The sequence below is a fragment of the Rhinolophus sinicus genome, linkage group LG06 (genome assembly GCF_036562045.2).
Source record: "Rhinolophus sinicus isolate RSC01 linkage group LG06, ASM3656204v1, whole genome shotgun sequence".
NCBI classification, from domain to species: domain Eukaryota; kingdom Metazoa; phylum Chordata; class Mammalia; order Chiroptera; family Rhinolophidae; genus Rhinolophus; species Rhinolophus sinicus.
This window is the reverse complement of record NC_133756.1, coordinates 161,105,741-161,120,834: the sequence shown is the minus strand read 5'-3', so window position 1 is coordinate 161,120,834 and position 15,094 is coordinate 161,105,741. Positions and strand designations below refer to the sequence as shown.

At 46.3% G+C, this 15,094-nt stretch overlaps 1 protein-coding gene and 1 pseudogene across 2 annotated transcripts; one reads left to right on the top strand and one right to left on the bottom strand.

Moving 5' to 3' along the window:
- Positions 1 to 5,555: 5,555 nt before the first annotated feature.
- On the top strand, positions 5,556 to 8,628 carry MRPL11 (mitochondrial ribosomal protein L11). 2 transcript variants are annotated; one of them, XM_019737943.2, is made up of 6 exons: positions 5,556 to 5,636; positions 5,766 to 5,902; positions 6,328 to 6,423; positions 6,835 to 6,928; positions 7,014 to 7,173; positions 8,331 to 8,628. In XM_019737943.2, the coding sequence occupies exons 2-6, from the start codon at positions 5,834 to 5,836 to the stop codon at positions 8,434 to 8,436; spliced, it is 525 nt and encodes a 174-aa protein (XP_019593502.2). In that variant the 5' UTR covers positions 5,556 to 5,636; positions 5,766 to 5,833; the 3' UTR covers positions 8,437 to 8,628. The 2 variants fall into 2 exon arrangements, with proteins under 2 accessions (XP_019593502.2, XP_019593501.2); XM_019737942.2 differs by having other exon boundaries at positions 5,766 to 5,956.
- Positions 8,629 to 10,451: 1,823 nt separating this feature from the next.
- On the bottom strand, positions 10,452 to 13,372 carry LOC109450372 (fatty acid-binding protein 5; annotated as a pseudogene).
- Between the last annotated feature and the right edge of the window lie 1,722 nt (positions 13,373 to 15,094).

Here is a 15,094-nt window from a genome sequence, read left to right as displayed (position 1 = left end):
AAGGTCACACTGGCACTGCAGTGGCTTTCTATTTGGGGGTCCTGGGCCATGACCCTTAGTAATACATTTTTATTGTGATCCAATACACACACACAAACATACAAGGGAAACACAAGTTTCATGAGACAATACATATCTTTACTCCATGTGATGTATTCTGCTACTTTCTATTCTATTTCATTGAAAATGCTGGTTGAGGGGCCGGCTCGGTGGCTCAGGCGGTTGGAGCTCTGTGCTTCTAACTCCGAAGGCTGCCGGTTCGATTCCCACATGGGCCAGTGGGCTCTCAACCACAAGGTTGCCAGTTCAATTCCTCGAGTTCCGCAAGGGATGGTGGGCTCTGCTCCCTTCAACTAAGATTGAACACGGCACTTTGAGCTGAGCTGCCTCCCAGATGGCTCAGTTGGTTGGAGCGCGTCCTCTCAACCACAAGGTTGCCGGTTCAACTCCTGCAAGGGATGGTGGGCTGCGCCCCCTGCAACTAGCAACAGGCAACTGGACCTGGAGCTGAGCTGCGCCCTCCACAACTAAGACTGAAAGGACAACAACTTGAAGCTGAACAGCACCCCCCACATCTAAGATTGAAAGGACAACAACTTGACTTGGAAAAAAGTCCTGGAAGTACACACTGTTCCCCAATAAAGTCCTGTTCCCCTTCCCCAATAAAATCTTTTTAAAAAAAAATGCTGGTTGAATTCACAAAATCAATTTCATAACTCACCTATAGGTCACAATTATAGTCTGAAAAAAGCTCTGTCTAAGATCAAGGCGTCAGCAGCTATGTTTTCTCCTAAGGCCTCTCTCTTTGGCTTGCAGATGGCACCTTCTTCTCTGTCCTGACACCGTCTTTCCTCCGTGCGTGTCTGTATGCTGATTTCCTTTTAGAAGTACATCAGTCAGATTGGATGAGGGTCCAACTTAATGGCCTCTTTTTAACTAATCACCTCTTTAAAGGCCCTATCTCCAACTACAGTCACATTCTGAGGTACTGGGGGTCAGGACTCCAACATATTACTTTTGGGGGACGTAATTCAGCCCACACCAGGCCCCTTCCTGAGGTGTAGGGAGGCAGAGGGAGCTGGGAAGAAAAAGGGAAAAAGAGCGTCTAGGTCTGCATATGCACAGACAGAGAAGTACAGGAGGATGTGGGAAAGTGGACAATCTCTGGTGTGGCTGGAGGGTATGGTGTGAGGTAGGGCATAGCACTTTTGGAGAAGTTGGCAGGGGCTAGTTTCAGGGCCTTGAATCCCACACCAACAAGTACAGACTTTTGTTTGTGGAGCAATGAGTCTCAGCAGGATCCCCTGGGGATTCCAGAGAGCTAAATTTTAACAAGGTTCTCGGATGGACCAAGAGCCGCTCTCTAGGAAAAGAAGCTACGATATGTGTGACATTGACAAGTTTTAGACAGAGGCCTCACACTGGCTGAGTTGGAGAGGATAGATTTGTAGGGCGAGAATGGAGCAGAAAGGCCAAGGAGGGGGCCGTCCTGAGTGTCAAGCCAAGAAAAGATGAAGTCTGAACTGACAATAATAGTTCACTTGTAGAGAGTGCTTACCATAGGCCACGTGCCAGGCATGAGCAAAGCACCCTACCTGGGAAATCTCATTAAATATTCTCAACAGTCCTGTGTGGTACTTATCTTTATTATTCTTATTTCACAGTTGAGAAAACTGAGGCCCAGAGAGGTGAGGGGACTTGCCCCAAGTCATACACTAAGGAGAAGTGTGTGGCAGCCCTTCTCTCTGGGCAGTCAAGATTGCTGGGAGCCATTGGACAGGTCGACTGTGGGGGCTGAGGGAGAGGGGTGAACCGTATATAGGCAATTCTAGGTGCCTAACTCCCCATGTCTATAATCACAGGTTGAAGAGAAACAGTCCATTCCTCTCTCTGCCTGCCCTCTTCTCTGTCTGCTCTTCTATGTTGTTCCAGGCGGCTCCTAGGGTACCAGGTATGGGGCTGAGCGTTGTGTGTATGTGACAGGAACAGACCTCTGTCTATACTTCTGGTACGTAAGACACAGAACTACAGAACTTTCCTTTTCTCTGACTCAATTTCTTCTGTGTTTCCACTGGTAGGAATTCAGAATCCCTGGCCCTTACTTTAACAGGATGAATCTGGCACCCAATACTGTGTGTTCACACAGGTCCCCATCGAGATGGCCTAACTGGACCTCCATTCTGAGAAGGCCTCCACCTGGTCAGCCCTCCCCTCCAGGACTGGTGACTTCTCTGCTCTCTCCCTGTCACACTTTAAAGCATAGGAGCCTTTCTGTTACACAAGGACGCAGGCACTTCCTCCAGGCCTTCAGTGGTCACTCTCTAGGGTCTTGCTGCCTCCTAGGGCAATGGGATTAGCCATCCGCTGACCCCTGGCCTTAACCACTTTTCTGGGATCCATTAACCCACCTGGGAAGCAGGCTACAGGCCTTTCCAGCTGGGACCTCTTACATCTTTCATCACTTCACAGTCCTCTTCCTTCTTTCTCCTTGCACCGCAATGAATCATTCTATACTGTGTTCACTAGGAGTCCACAAAACTCCTATTTGCAAACATTTTGTCCAGGCTTTTCCATTTTCTGTGGGGCATAGGCTAAGTTTTAGTTTGATTTCTACTTCTTTACTTTCTTTTTCTCAAACTATTCTCCAGCAGCTTCCAGGATGCCTCACTCCTGGCCTTCCGCTTAACTCGACTCTGTGGCCGCTCCTTGGTTCCCTTGGCTCACGCTTTCCTTTCTTCTCCTCATGCTTTAAATGCCGAGTCCTCTTCTCCCCACTTCGGGCAACCTCACTCCTGGCCCTGGCCTCAGGGACTATCAGTCTCCATGCCACAGATGCCAGCATTTCTCTCAGCAGCTGAGGCTTCTCTCCCAGTAGCTGAGTGTCACACAGACACCCCCTGTTGTGTGCAGGTCTCTGCCTATAGATAACCAATGTTGTGGCTGCACCGGCCCTTGTGGTTTTTATTATGATTGCAAGCTGCCCTCAGCAATAACCATCAGGGAGCTTTGAAAAGAAAACGTTCAATACTCTCAGGTCCCGGTAATTACATGGTGCACATGGGGCCACACAGCCAGGACACCGGTGGGTGTGGGGGGCTGTACACGAGTATGGGCCTGGGATTCTGCTTTTATTGGGGTTAAGGGTGGGAGGCCTACGGTTTCATGGGCTCACTCTTTATTTGTGAATTTAAAACATAAGAACTGGCTCTGTATTTAGTAATTGACAATGTGTTTATTCCAGATAGCTATCTTTGAAGTGGATGCCTCAGCAATCAAAGCTAAAGTCAGACATTTACTATTATAAAAAAGAAAAATCAACATTCAGGGCTTACACTACACCCCTAAACCCAACTCATCACCTAAACCTAAATCTAAAACTAAACCTACAGCATTCACGTTTCAACACTAAAAGTAAAAGTCCTTATCATTCATTTGCCCAAACTCTTCATGCCAGAATCCTGAGTATCACGCTTGGTGCCTCTCCCCACTGCCCACAAATTACCCATCAAGCACTAAGTTCTGGTGGTTGTCAAAGCAGCCTAGGGGGTGGTTAAGTGCCTGTTTCCTAGAGCCAAAAGATCTGGGTTCAAATCCTGACTCTGCCACTTTCTAGCATTGTAAGTTTGGGCAAGTGACTTAACCTCTCTGTGTTTCAGTTTTTCTCATCTGTAAAGTGGAGATAATAATAGCACTTGTACCACATAGGATTGTAATGAGGCTTCAATGAGTTACTATTCATATAGATGGACACTGTTACTGCAAAGCAGTTGACTAAAATAAATTCTATCTTCTAAGTATCTCTTGAATTGGTCACAAGACACCATCATCTCTTCCTGCCCTGGCCTAATGGATCTCTCTGCATCCACTCTTGCATTCCTCCAATTCCTCTACATACCCACGCCAGAGTCACCTTTTCAGAATGCAAATATGATGCAAATACTTACCACTCTTCAATGGCTTCCTACTGCACAGCCCACGCTCCTTAACAAGGTTGACAAGACCTGGCTGATGTGGCCTTATTCACCTGTGTGGCCTCATTTTCACCAATGAAATGCTCTGACCTCATACATTTCCACAAGTAGGCTGGGAAGTTACTTCCTTATAATCTGTAAGAGCCAGAATAATCATTGCCAGGAAGTGGAAACTGCACCCAAAAGAGCCCAGTTTGTCCCAGGCTGCATTACTTTTCTTTTTGTCTTTTTTTAAGGAGGGCGCAGCTCACAGTGGCCCATGCGGAGATCGAATTGGCAACTTGGTGTTATTAGGACCACGCTCTAACCAACTGAGCTAACTGGCCACCCACAGGCTGTATTCCTGGCTCCCTGAGCACTTACCATGCCCATCTGTTTCCTAATTCCTTCGTTCAGAAAATATTTATGTCTTTATTCATAAATAAATTGGTAAATAAAGGGCAGTGTGGAGGACCCAGAGATAAATTATACCCAGCCTGTCTTGTTTTGGGCCAGACCCTCTTCTAAGCACTTTACCTGAGTTAACTACTTTCCTGTGAGGTGAGTACTATTAGCCCCATGTTACTCACCAGGAAACAAAGCACAGGGAAGTTAATTATCTATCCAAGGACTTACAGCTAGTAAATCAAAGAGCCAGCTTGGTTTGAGAGTCTTGATTAAGGCAAATGAGGTTGAGTGTTACAAAGAGATTGATGGACTTCAGAGGCAGGAACAATCACATTTAATTAGTGGGAGTTTAACACAAATTCATAATTTTAAGTCTCATAGTTTACAGTGTGGTTTTACATGGATTATCTCCTTTTACTAGATGAGGCACTATAGAGTCATAAACGTCACAAGGTCTATAATCAGATAATCCCAATATTTGTTTCCCAGCCCTGTCACATACAAAGTAGTTGTTTTTAGGACCCCTTTTGTGCTTTAATGTTCTCATTTGTAAAAGGGGTAAAATAAAACATGCCATTGTGAGGATTAAATGAGATAATAATGCCTTTAGCACAGTGCCTGGCATATAATAAGTGCTCAAAAGAAAGTTAAATAATATACAGTAATAAGATGCTGGCCTGTTTTATTGGGTACAGATGATGTATCAAACACGTTCTGGGCTTAAGACTCACAACAGCTCTGTGAAGGCTTTGTCCTCATTGTGCAGTTACCAAATGACTAGGTGCCAGGAATTGTTCTAAAACACACTGCTAATTCAATCCTCACGACCATCCCTACGGGTAGGTGCTCCATATTCTAATCCCCATTGTACAGGGAAGGAAACTAAGCATAAATTAACTTAATCAAGTTCAAGACAGCAAGAGGAGCAACCAGGCAATTTGCTTCCAGAGTCTGTATTCTTAACCATATTGCCTTTCTACAACAAGTGAGGAAACAGGCTCAGAAAGTAAAGAGATCCTGCACCTAAGAACCAGCTCCAGGTTCATTTCAAACCCAAGGATAATCACCATGTCCAGGAAATAGTAGCACCCTAACGCACAGCTATCTGCGGGATTTGCAGAACAGGTCAAAACTACCATACCCACAATGCTGTGCAGTCATTAAGGCCCTCCTCCTTCAATTTAGCTGTCCGATGTACTGCCTGTTTGCTATCCAGAAGGAATGTGTGTACCCGAGCCATTCGAGATTCGGGTCATTCCCCTATCTTCAGGTGGCAAGGTAAAAGTTTATTTTCTCTTTGTCTCACCCTCTTTGACTTACTAGTTGGAGAGCGGAAAGACTCAAACAACCGCTTGTTGGCTTCACCTGCCCTAACCTAACGTGAGGACCCTTGACCTCTGATTCAAGATGGCGGCCCCCGGAGCTGTGTCTCTTGCTGTTGCCCTGAGGTGAACTGAGTCCGTGAGCCTCGCATCATGTCGAAGCTAAGCCGGGCCACTCGGGCCGTCAGGAAGCTCGAGGCTGGCGGCGTGATCCGGACCATCGTACGGGCGGGCCAGGCCATGTCCGGGCCCCCACTAGGCCCCATCCTGGGTCAGGTGCAGCCGCGCCTGGAACCTGGCTTGGGAGGCGCGGGAGGGTGGGAGCTAGTACGCAGGTGAAGGGTGTCGGCTCTGGAGCCAGGGAGGCCTCGGTTCAAAGCGCGGCTCTGCTGCCCACATAATGTCCTCGCGTTGGTTTCATAGCCTCTTGGAGGCTCCGCTCTCTCAGTTCTTCCTTAACGGGCTGTTGTGAGGACGGAGAGGGATGATGTGTACAAAGCATCTGGCACATGAAGTGGTAGTTAAATTTGGGTAGAGAAAAGAGGATGGGAACATAAAGAAGTGAAAACGGAGGAGGGAACGGACGGAGCCTCCTGGGTGGTAGGAAGCCATCCCTTCCTGCAGTAACCCCTATGCTTCCTTCACAGCGAGGCGTTTCCATCAACCAGTTCTGCAAGGAGTTCAACGAGAAGACAAAGGACATCAAAGAAGGCATTCCTTTGCCTACGAAGATCTTTGTGAAGGTGCAGAGTCGGAACTTTGATCCGCAGTTTCTTTCTCACCTCCCCTGTGCTTCTTAGGTCCTGGGGATGGTCGCCTGGGGTTGCTACTCTGCTCCTAACTCGGGGCAAGTCTCTCCCTGTTACTGGGCCCCACTTTCCCCTTTTACACAGTGGAGACTAGACCATATCTTTTTGAGCCTGCCTGCCATATGCTGTTCTTCCTTTTGCACCTTCATTTCACTGGAGCTTCCTGAGGGGAAAGGACTGTTTGCTGCCGATTTATTTTTCCTGTGGTTTTGTGGTCTGTTGGAGGGACACCATCGGCGAATCAAGGGAAGGGAGGACAAGAAGTTAGAAGTTTCCCTGTGGTTGGGGGAGCAGGGGTTGGGAGAGGCAGGAGAAGATATACTCATATTTCTTTTTTCCATTAAGCCTGATAGGACGTTTGAAATCAAGATTGGACAACCCACTGTTTCCTACTTCCTGAAGGCAGCTGCTGGGATTGAGAAGGGGGCCCGGCAGACAGGTAAGGATCAGGATAGGCACCTGGGATCCTGGGGGCCCTGGAAGGAAGCAGTGACAGCTGAAGGATTACTTGTGTCTTCCTCCAGGAAAGGAGGTGGCAGGCCTGGTGACCTTGAAGCACGTGTATGAGATCGCTCGTGTTAAAGCTCAGGACGACGCCTTTGCTCTGCAGGATGTTCCCCTGTCCTCTGTTGTCCGCTCCATCATTGGCTCTGCCCGTTCCCTGGGCATTCGTGTGGTGAAGGAGTGAGTGTCCTGGAAAGGGCCTGGAAAGTTCTTGACTCTGGGGCACAGCTGAGAGGGCCCATTAGTGGGAGAGTCAACTTCTGAGTCAAAGAACCTTAGATTCTTGGGAGTGGAGAGCCCCATTCATTCATTTGGGATACACTTATTAAGTACCTGTTATGCGTTAGATGTTGTTCTGGGCATTAGGTAGAGCTAGGAACAAGATACTTACACTTGGCCCCGCTCCTGAGGAGCTCCCAGTCCAGAAATGGGGACAGATCCATAAATGGAGCATTAGCCCGCCAGGCAGGCAGTGTTGATAACAGGAACTACAGGTGTCTTAAGAACAGAGTATAAGTCCTGATTTTGCCTGGCATGTCAATGAGGACTTTGTAGGGGAGGTGACATGTAAACAGAGACCTGGAAAAGTCCAGGACTGAGAGCAAGTGTTCTGAGAAGTAGAAAGATCCCTGCGAAGGCGGAAGGTGGAAATGTGAAGCAAAGTTCAGTGTGATCTGGTATATAGTACTAGAGGCGGAGTGGGAAATAGTATGAGAGAGACGAGGCAAACAGGGACCAGTTTCCTGAAAGGACCTTTCCAGCTGTCTCAAGTTCACACTTGATTCCTCATGGTGCTTCAGATGACCTCAGGAATCGTTCTTTGAAGTGAGATGTTGGATAGGAGGGCATCTAGCACAGACAATAGCAGGGGCAGCACTCAACCCTCTGCCAGCCTCTTGCTGCTGATGTCACTTCCCGTGTCAAGGCTGACGGTTGGTTGTTTCCCAAGAAGTGGGGTTAAGCATGGACCAGGGATGGGCTTTACTTTTCTCAAATCTTTCCTTTTACTGGGAGTACAGAGATGATAAATCTGATCCCTGCTCAGGGAGGGACACACATGCGCAGCCAGATGACTTCTTGTACAAAGTGCTTTGGGGCACAGAGGAAAGGCCAGTTAAGCTAGGATATAGCTGAGGCCTCAAAGAACCAGTAGGGCTCTAAGAAGGGAATAAAAGGCAGAGGTGCTGAGGTGGCATCCCTGGCAGAGGAAGCAGATGAGCACAAGGAGGCTGAGAAGTCCAGGAGGGGAGAAGGTTCTGAGACAGTGGCACGGGTACGTGGGACCTCCCCATCGGTGACTGGCCACTTACTTACCATCTGTTTTTCTGCACCTGCAGCCTTAGTTCAGAAGAGCTGGCAGCTTTCCAGAAGGAGCGCGCCATATTTTTGGCTGCTCAGAAAGAGGCAGATTTGGCAGCTCAGGCAGAAGCTGCCAAGAAGTGACCCCTGTCCCACACTCTCCAGGATTTTGAAGGGAGCAGCTGAGAAGGGGACCGGTGGGAAGGCTGTGTGTGCAAAATGGAGGAGGGGAGGTGACACCAACCTGATTATTATTTCCTTGACTTTAGATTATATATTTTTACATATATGGCTATATCAAGGGATCGAGCCTAAATAAACATCCTTTGTCACTCACTCTTGACTTCTGTCTTGGGACCCCGGGGGAATGGCACCAGTAGGGACCATAGGCCCCATGGACAGATATCAGCTGCCCTAGGAAGTAGGGCTGTTTATGCTGCTGCTCAGATGTGTGATCCAAGGTTTAGCCAAGCAGAACAACCTGCCTGGGTTCGGAATTGGTCGCAGAGGGAGTAGAAGCCCGGCCTTTGATTCAAACCCTGTGTGTTCCTCCTCCCAGCAGTGAGAGAACGGGCAGGGTAGGTGGGGGCTGGGACTCGAATGGACCGAAGCAGCAGATGTTGCTATGCCTCTTATCAGAAATACCTCTTATGTCTTGGAGACTCGCCACCTCAACAGAAACAGACCCCTGTGGGGACTTCAGGTCACAGTCCCAGCAGGGTGACTGCACAGAGTGCCCCAGATCTCAGTGGCTACTTCAGGCCCCTCTACCAAACTGACCCTGACTCTGGATCAGGTGTTAGCTGAACGTGAATTCTAGTGTGGGGCTCATGGTTACAGGACCCCGGAAGAAGCCAAGCTTCAGTAGGTACCTGCCCAAGGCAGGCTAAGTCCTTGAGAAGCCCCTGGCCTTTTATTTTCCTCATTAGTCACAACATCAAGGACTCTTGTCCTCACACACAAGAGAGGAGGAGTCGGCAAAAATAGACTCACACTTACCGAGCATCTGTTACATGCTAGCACTTCATTTTACACTGAGGAGATTTGGAAAGCATAGAAAAACACAAGAAACTAAAAACTTGATGTTATCCCACCACCCAGATGAGAGTCCTGCTAATATTTCAGTTTATATCTTCTCTGTGTTTGTGTGTGTATTTATATATAATACTTTAAAAAAAAAAAATTTGGGGTCATTCTAGATATTGTTGTATTTTACTTTTAACTTGGTAATTAGTTAGAACATTTCCATTATTATCTTCCTAAAACAATTTTTTTTTAAAGGTTTTATTGGGGAAGGGGAACAGGACTTTATTGGGGAACAGTGTGTACTTCCAGGATTTTTTCCAAGTCAAGTTGTCCTTTCAATCGTAGTTGTGGAGGGCGCAGCTCAGCTCCAGGTCCAGTTGCTGTTGTTAGTTGCAGGGGGCGCAACCCAGCATCCCTTGCGGGACTTGAGGAGTTGAACCGGCAGCCTTGTGGTTGAGAGGACACTGGCCCATGTGGGAATCGAACCAGCAGCCTTCGGTGTTAGGAGCACGGAGCTCCAACCATCTGAGCCACCGGGCTGGCCCCCTAAAACAATTTTGAATGACTGTTTAGTATTCTGTCTTATGGGTGGATCATAATTTATGCAACAAAGTCCTCAGCTGTTGTTTGCATTAGAACAATGTGCACACACGCACTCACATACAACCGTGTGCTGGACATCATTTGCAAAACAGTGTTTGAGTGACTTATGTTTCAGGCTCTGGGCTCAGTGCTCCTATGACTGAGGACACGAGTAAATGAGACAGACACAGTTCCTGCGTTCAGAGATGGCTGTTTAACAAGAATTACATACAAAAACCAGTCCCAATTACTGTGACAAAAAAGTATGATGGGCTGGAAGGGCATAGGAGTGGCATAACCAAGCTTGGGCATTCAGTGAGGCGTTCCCAGGGGAAGTGATTTTAAACACACCCGAAGGATGGCTAGGACTCAGGGTGGAGAGTAGCATGGGATTTCAGGCAGGGCTGTATTTTTTACCTATTACTGTGCAACAATGTTGTCACACATTTAGCAGCTTAAAACCATGTTGTTATATGTTGCAATTTCTGTGGGTCAGGAGTCTGGGCACAGCTTGGTTGGGCTCCCTGCTTCGGGGTCTCATAATGCTGCCATTAAGGTTTCAGCTGGGGGAGTGGGCTCATCTGAGGCTCAACTGGGGAGGGATCCTCTTCCAAACTCGCGTGGTTGTTGGCAGAATCTAGTTCTGGGCAGGCAGACTGAGCGCCTCGATGGTCAGCCAGAAGCTACTCTCAGTTCTTCACTGTTGGGCCTTCTGGTCGTGTCCACTCGCTTCCTCAAAGCCAGCGAGGGAGAGTCTCTTCACAATTAGAGTGTAACAAACACCGCCATGTCATCGTGTACAGCCCATCACCTTTGCCATCTCCTGTTAGTTAGAACCAAGTCACAGACAGACCCTTGAGAAGGAATTATACTAAGGTATGAATACCAGGAGGTGGGGATCGGGGGGCCACCTTAGGGTCTGTCCCCCATTAAAGCCAACAACTTGAGCACAGTGGGATTGTGGTATAACCTGAGTGATGCTGTCAATATGTCTACAGTTCCCCACTTTTTGAAATTAAGTGAGGCTATATGACACTTTGGCCCATGAAATGTGAGGAGAATGATTTACTAGACTGTGAGACTGCAGTGCTTTTCATCCCCCTGCTGTACCAAGCAAAGTCACATCTTTCCCCTTGGGCACCATGAGACTATGGGAGAGTCTGTTTTGCCTTTTAGTTTTCACCTCGCCCTCCCAGACTCTCCCACCATTCTAGAACTTAGTATTTCATGGGGGGAACAGGCCATGCATGTGGGGCTCATCTAGTTTCTGGTACATTACACCAGCCCCTTATGACCACCCAAAGGTTCACTACCAGTGGATTCCCTCTGCCTGGACTAAACCTAAACAGCTTGCACCCAGAATAGGAAACTGCCACCAGGGAAGATGACTGGGGATCGTCATCTCACATATGAAGGGCTCTTTGCTCTGGAATTTTAGTTCATCTCGTCCTTGTCTCCACAGGTCTATGATGTCTTTAGCCACATGAATTTTATAATTTATTAATGTTTTTCTAGTTATCACAATGGAAAATTTCATAATAAACTCTCACACTGAGGTAGCTGCCACTGTGTGTGACACAATTATACTCCATATCAGTATATGTGCACAATTTTTTCTTCAAATACTGACTTTTAATTGTATGTTTTCATTATATCAATAGTGTGATTTTCTTTCCTTCAAGGTGCTCAAATAACTGAAACAGAAATAATGTTTTAGATTGTATACTTTCTTTCACTAAACTTGACCTCGTATAGATTGTAGTAGTCTGTGATGCCTTAAAATATCCAGACCACAGGCAGTTGGTTTTGAAACAATGTACAAATGGGACACTCAGCACATTGTTTTATAATCTTTGGCAAAAAAAGAAAAATGATGCTCGGTATGGCTCTAAGACTTTCTGACCTTCCAATTTTCCATTTCCAACTGAGTTTTAAATTTTAATTTTCACTTCTAGTGGTTCTATTGGTTTTTTTTAAATAAATTTTATTGGGGAACATTGTGTGTCTCCAGGGCCCATCAGCTCCAAGTCATTGTCCTTCAATCTAGTTGTGGAAGGCACAGCTCAGCTCCAAGTCCAGTTGCCGTTTTCAATCTTTAGTTGCAGGGGGCACAGCCCACCATCCCATGTGGGAATTTAACCAGCAACCTTGATGTTAAGAGCTCGTACTCTAACCAACTGATCCATTTGGCCACCCCTATTGGTTCTTTTTCAAATCTGATTTATCACTGTTATTGCTTCATGTTTCCTGCAGATGTTCTTGATTTTGTAATTTATTTCTTTAAACATGAGAAATATAATTGCTTTCAAATATATGAAGTCTATGCAAGTCTGGTGTTGCCAGTTTTTGCTCATATGATTTCACTTTCTTGTATGTCTGGTTATCTTTGTCTCCCGCTCAATGCCCGTGACAAATTACTTACAGAAGTTCCTTGAGGCCTAAGATGGGTGTGCCCTCATCCAGAGAGGTTTTGTGGGGTTTTTGTTTTATTTGTTTGTTTATTTATTTGTTTGTTTGTTTGTTTATAGCATAAACACATTTATTCACTAACCAAAGGGACAATCTTAATTAAACTAACACTTGGAAATAGTTGCATGTAAAGTGTTTGTGAAAAAGATTACTGAATACAGTAATGAGAAAAAAAAAGCATGGAGAGATTTGCTCATTGAACTGAGCCTGTTTACTCGGGCAGCTAATTCCTGTCCAGAAGGATGATGGAATTTGTACTCTACTTTTTCATAGACCCGAGTACAGTTGACGTTGTTCATGACACATTCCACCACTAGTTTCCCATTTTCCACTCTTCTTGTTATTGTGCTTTCCTTCCCATCCCATTTCTGATGTTGCACCAACGTGCCATTGACAAAATTGCACACAGCCTGAGGTTTTCTGCCATCAGCTGTAGTTTCTTCAAACCTCTCTCAGGTTACATGAAAACTGTGTTGTTTTCAACATGTTCTCAGTTTTTACGGTGAAGTGTTTGCCATCAGAGGTGATGACAGTCTGGTTTGGCCATGGCACCCATTTTTCGCAGAGCCATCCCTACCCCTAACTCCTTCATGTACTCATCAAAGCCTCTGCTCTCCACTAAGCGCCATCTTCCTCCCAGCTGCTGAACCCAGGCCGTGGTGGGCGTGGGTGGTGAGCAGGGCGAGAGGAGCAGAGTACAGCGTGGGGAGCTTGGCAGAGAGGTTTTGAATTAGTCCTGCCAGGCACCAGAGGACACTACAAAATTCCTGATACTCATCACATCTCAGTCTAAACAGTAAGTCCTCAGCCAGTTGCTAAAGTCAGAGATACAAGACTCCTCTCTTTTCCTCATCCCCAGTTACAACCCGTTAGCAAACCGTGTCAGTTCTGTCGCCAAAGTATCCCAACTCTAGTCACTTACTCCCATCTCATCGCCTGTGGCCTGGATCACTGCTGAGACCTCACTCTCTCCCTGCTTCCACTGCTGCCTCCTCCAATCCATTCTTCACAGAACTGTCAGAGGGATGGCTTAACAGCTGAATCCTGTCAGATCATTCTGCTCAAATCTCCTCAATGGACTCACTCCTATTGCACAAGAAATAAAATCTTTCTTATCATGGTAGGAAGGCCCTGAGTCATTTTTTCCTCCTTTCCAACCATCCTTCTTACTGGCTTTGATCCAGCCACACTGATTTCCTTATGATTCCCTAAAGAGGTTAAATCCTTTCCTGTTTAAATACCTCTCCTCTTGCTTTTCTTTTGACTGGAATATTCTTCTTCCTGTTTCTCATCTTTTAGGTCTTCGCTCAATGTTACCTTCTCAGAAAGGGCTTTCTGACACCCCCTTCTAAATTATAACACACTAAACTACAGCTGTGACCACAGCACCTGGTTCTTTCCCTTATTGTACATACTGTATGCACTTTTCAGACTGTTTATTTACTTTTTCTTACGAGGAATGACAAATAAGTTTGCAAACTCATCCTGGAAATAGTGCTATATACCTCATTAATGAATATCACTACGGTCGCCTTCGAAGTACTCCCCTTGGGAAGCTCTGCACTGATGCCAGCACGTAGTCCACCCTTCAAAGCAATTTTGGAACTCTTTTTATCTGGAATGGCCATCAGAGCTGTCGTTGTATTCCCCTTGATGTCCTGAATGTCATCCTTTCAATATTTCCTTTATCTTTGGGTAAAGAAAGAAGTCGTTGGGGGCCAGGTCAGGTGAGTAGGGAGGGTGTTCTAATACAGTTATTTGTTTGCTGGCTAAAAACTCCCTCACAGACAGTGCCGTGTGAGCTGGTGCATTGTCGTGATGAAAGAGCCATGAATTGTTGGTGAAAAGTTCAGGTCGTCTAACTTTTTCATGTAGCCTTTTCAGCACTTCCAAATAGGAAACTTGGTTAACTGTTTGTCCAGTTGGTACAAATTCATAATGAATAATTCCTCTGATATCAAAAAAGGTTAGTAACATCATTGCAAACAAGTTCGCGAACTTAATTGTTCGACCTCGTATGTCTCCCCACAACTAGAATGGTGGCTCTGTGAGCCCAGGGACCTTGTCTATTTTGTTCGCTGCAGCGAACTGGGTACTTATCCCCAGTACCCAGAACAGTTACGTGGAGACGAGGCTGCAGAGCCAGCACTTGAACTCAGCCCTTATGACCCCCAAACTTGAGCTTTTTCTCCTATATTCTGCTGCCGGGCAGAGTCTGGAATAGGTGGCAAGGGAACTGGTTGCGAGTCAGATCTGCCTTCTGCAGCGACTCTGGGAGTGCCCTTGGGCACATCCTTTTCTCTCGCCAGCCTCAGTTTATCCATCTGTTCTAAGCTATAAATCTCAGCCACAGGTATCTTGCCAGTAAGAGGAACAGAAGCATACTTCTCCATCCAGCAGGTGGAGCCATTGGCTCTTCTAATTTTTTTCTCTGCAAGAACTTGGCTGAGGCGGGGGAGGAAGGACCGGGTCTGATCTGAACGTCAGGTGCCTTCTCATCAAAATGCACACTCTCCTATCGCCCACCGCCACCAATCATCAGTGAGCGGTTTCTTTTTTCTCATATTCTTTTATTTTTAAATTTTTCTTTTATTTAATTTTACTTAAAAAAAAACACTTTTATTTCAGAATAAATTTAGATTTCCAGAAACGTTGTGAAAATAGTAGAGATTCCCCATCTACTCCATACCTGTTCCTTCCCCTATTATTAACAGCTCACACTTAT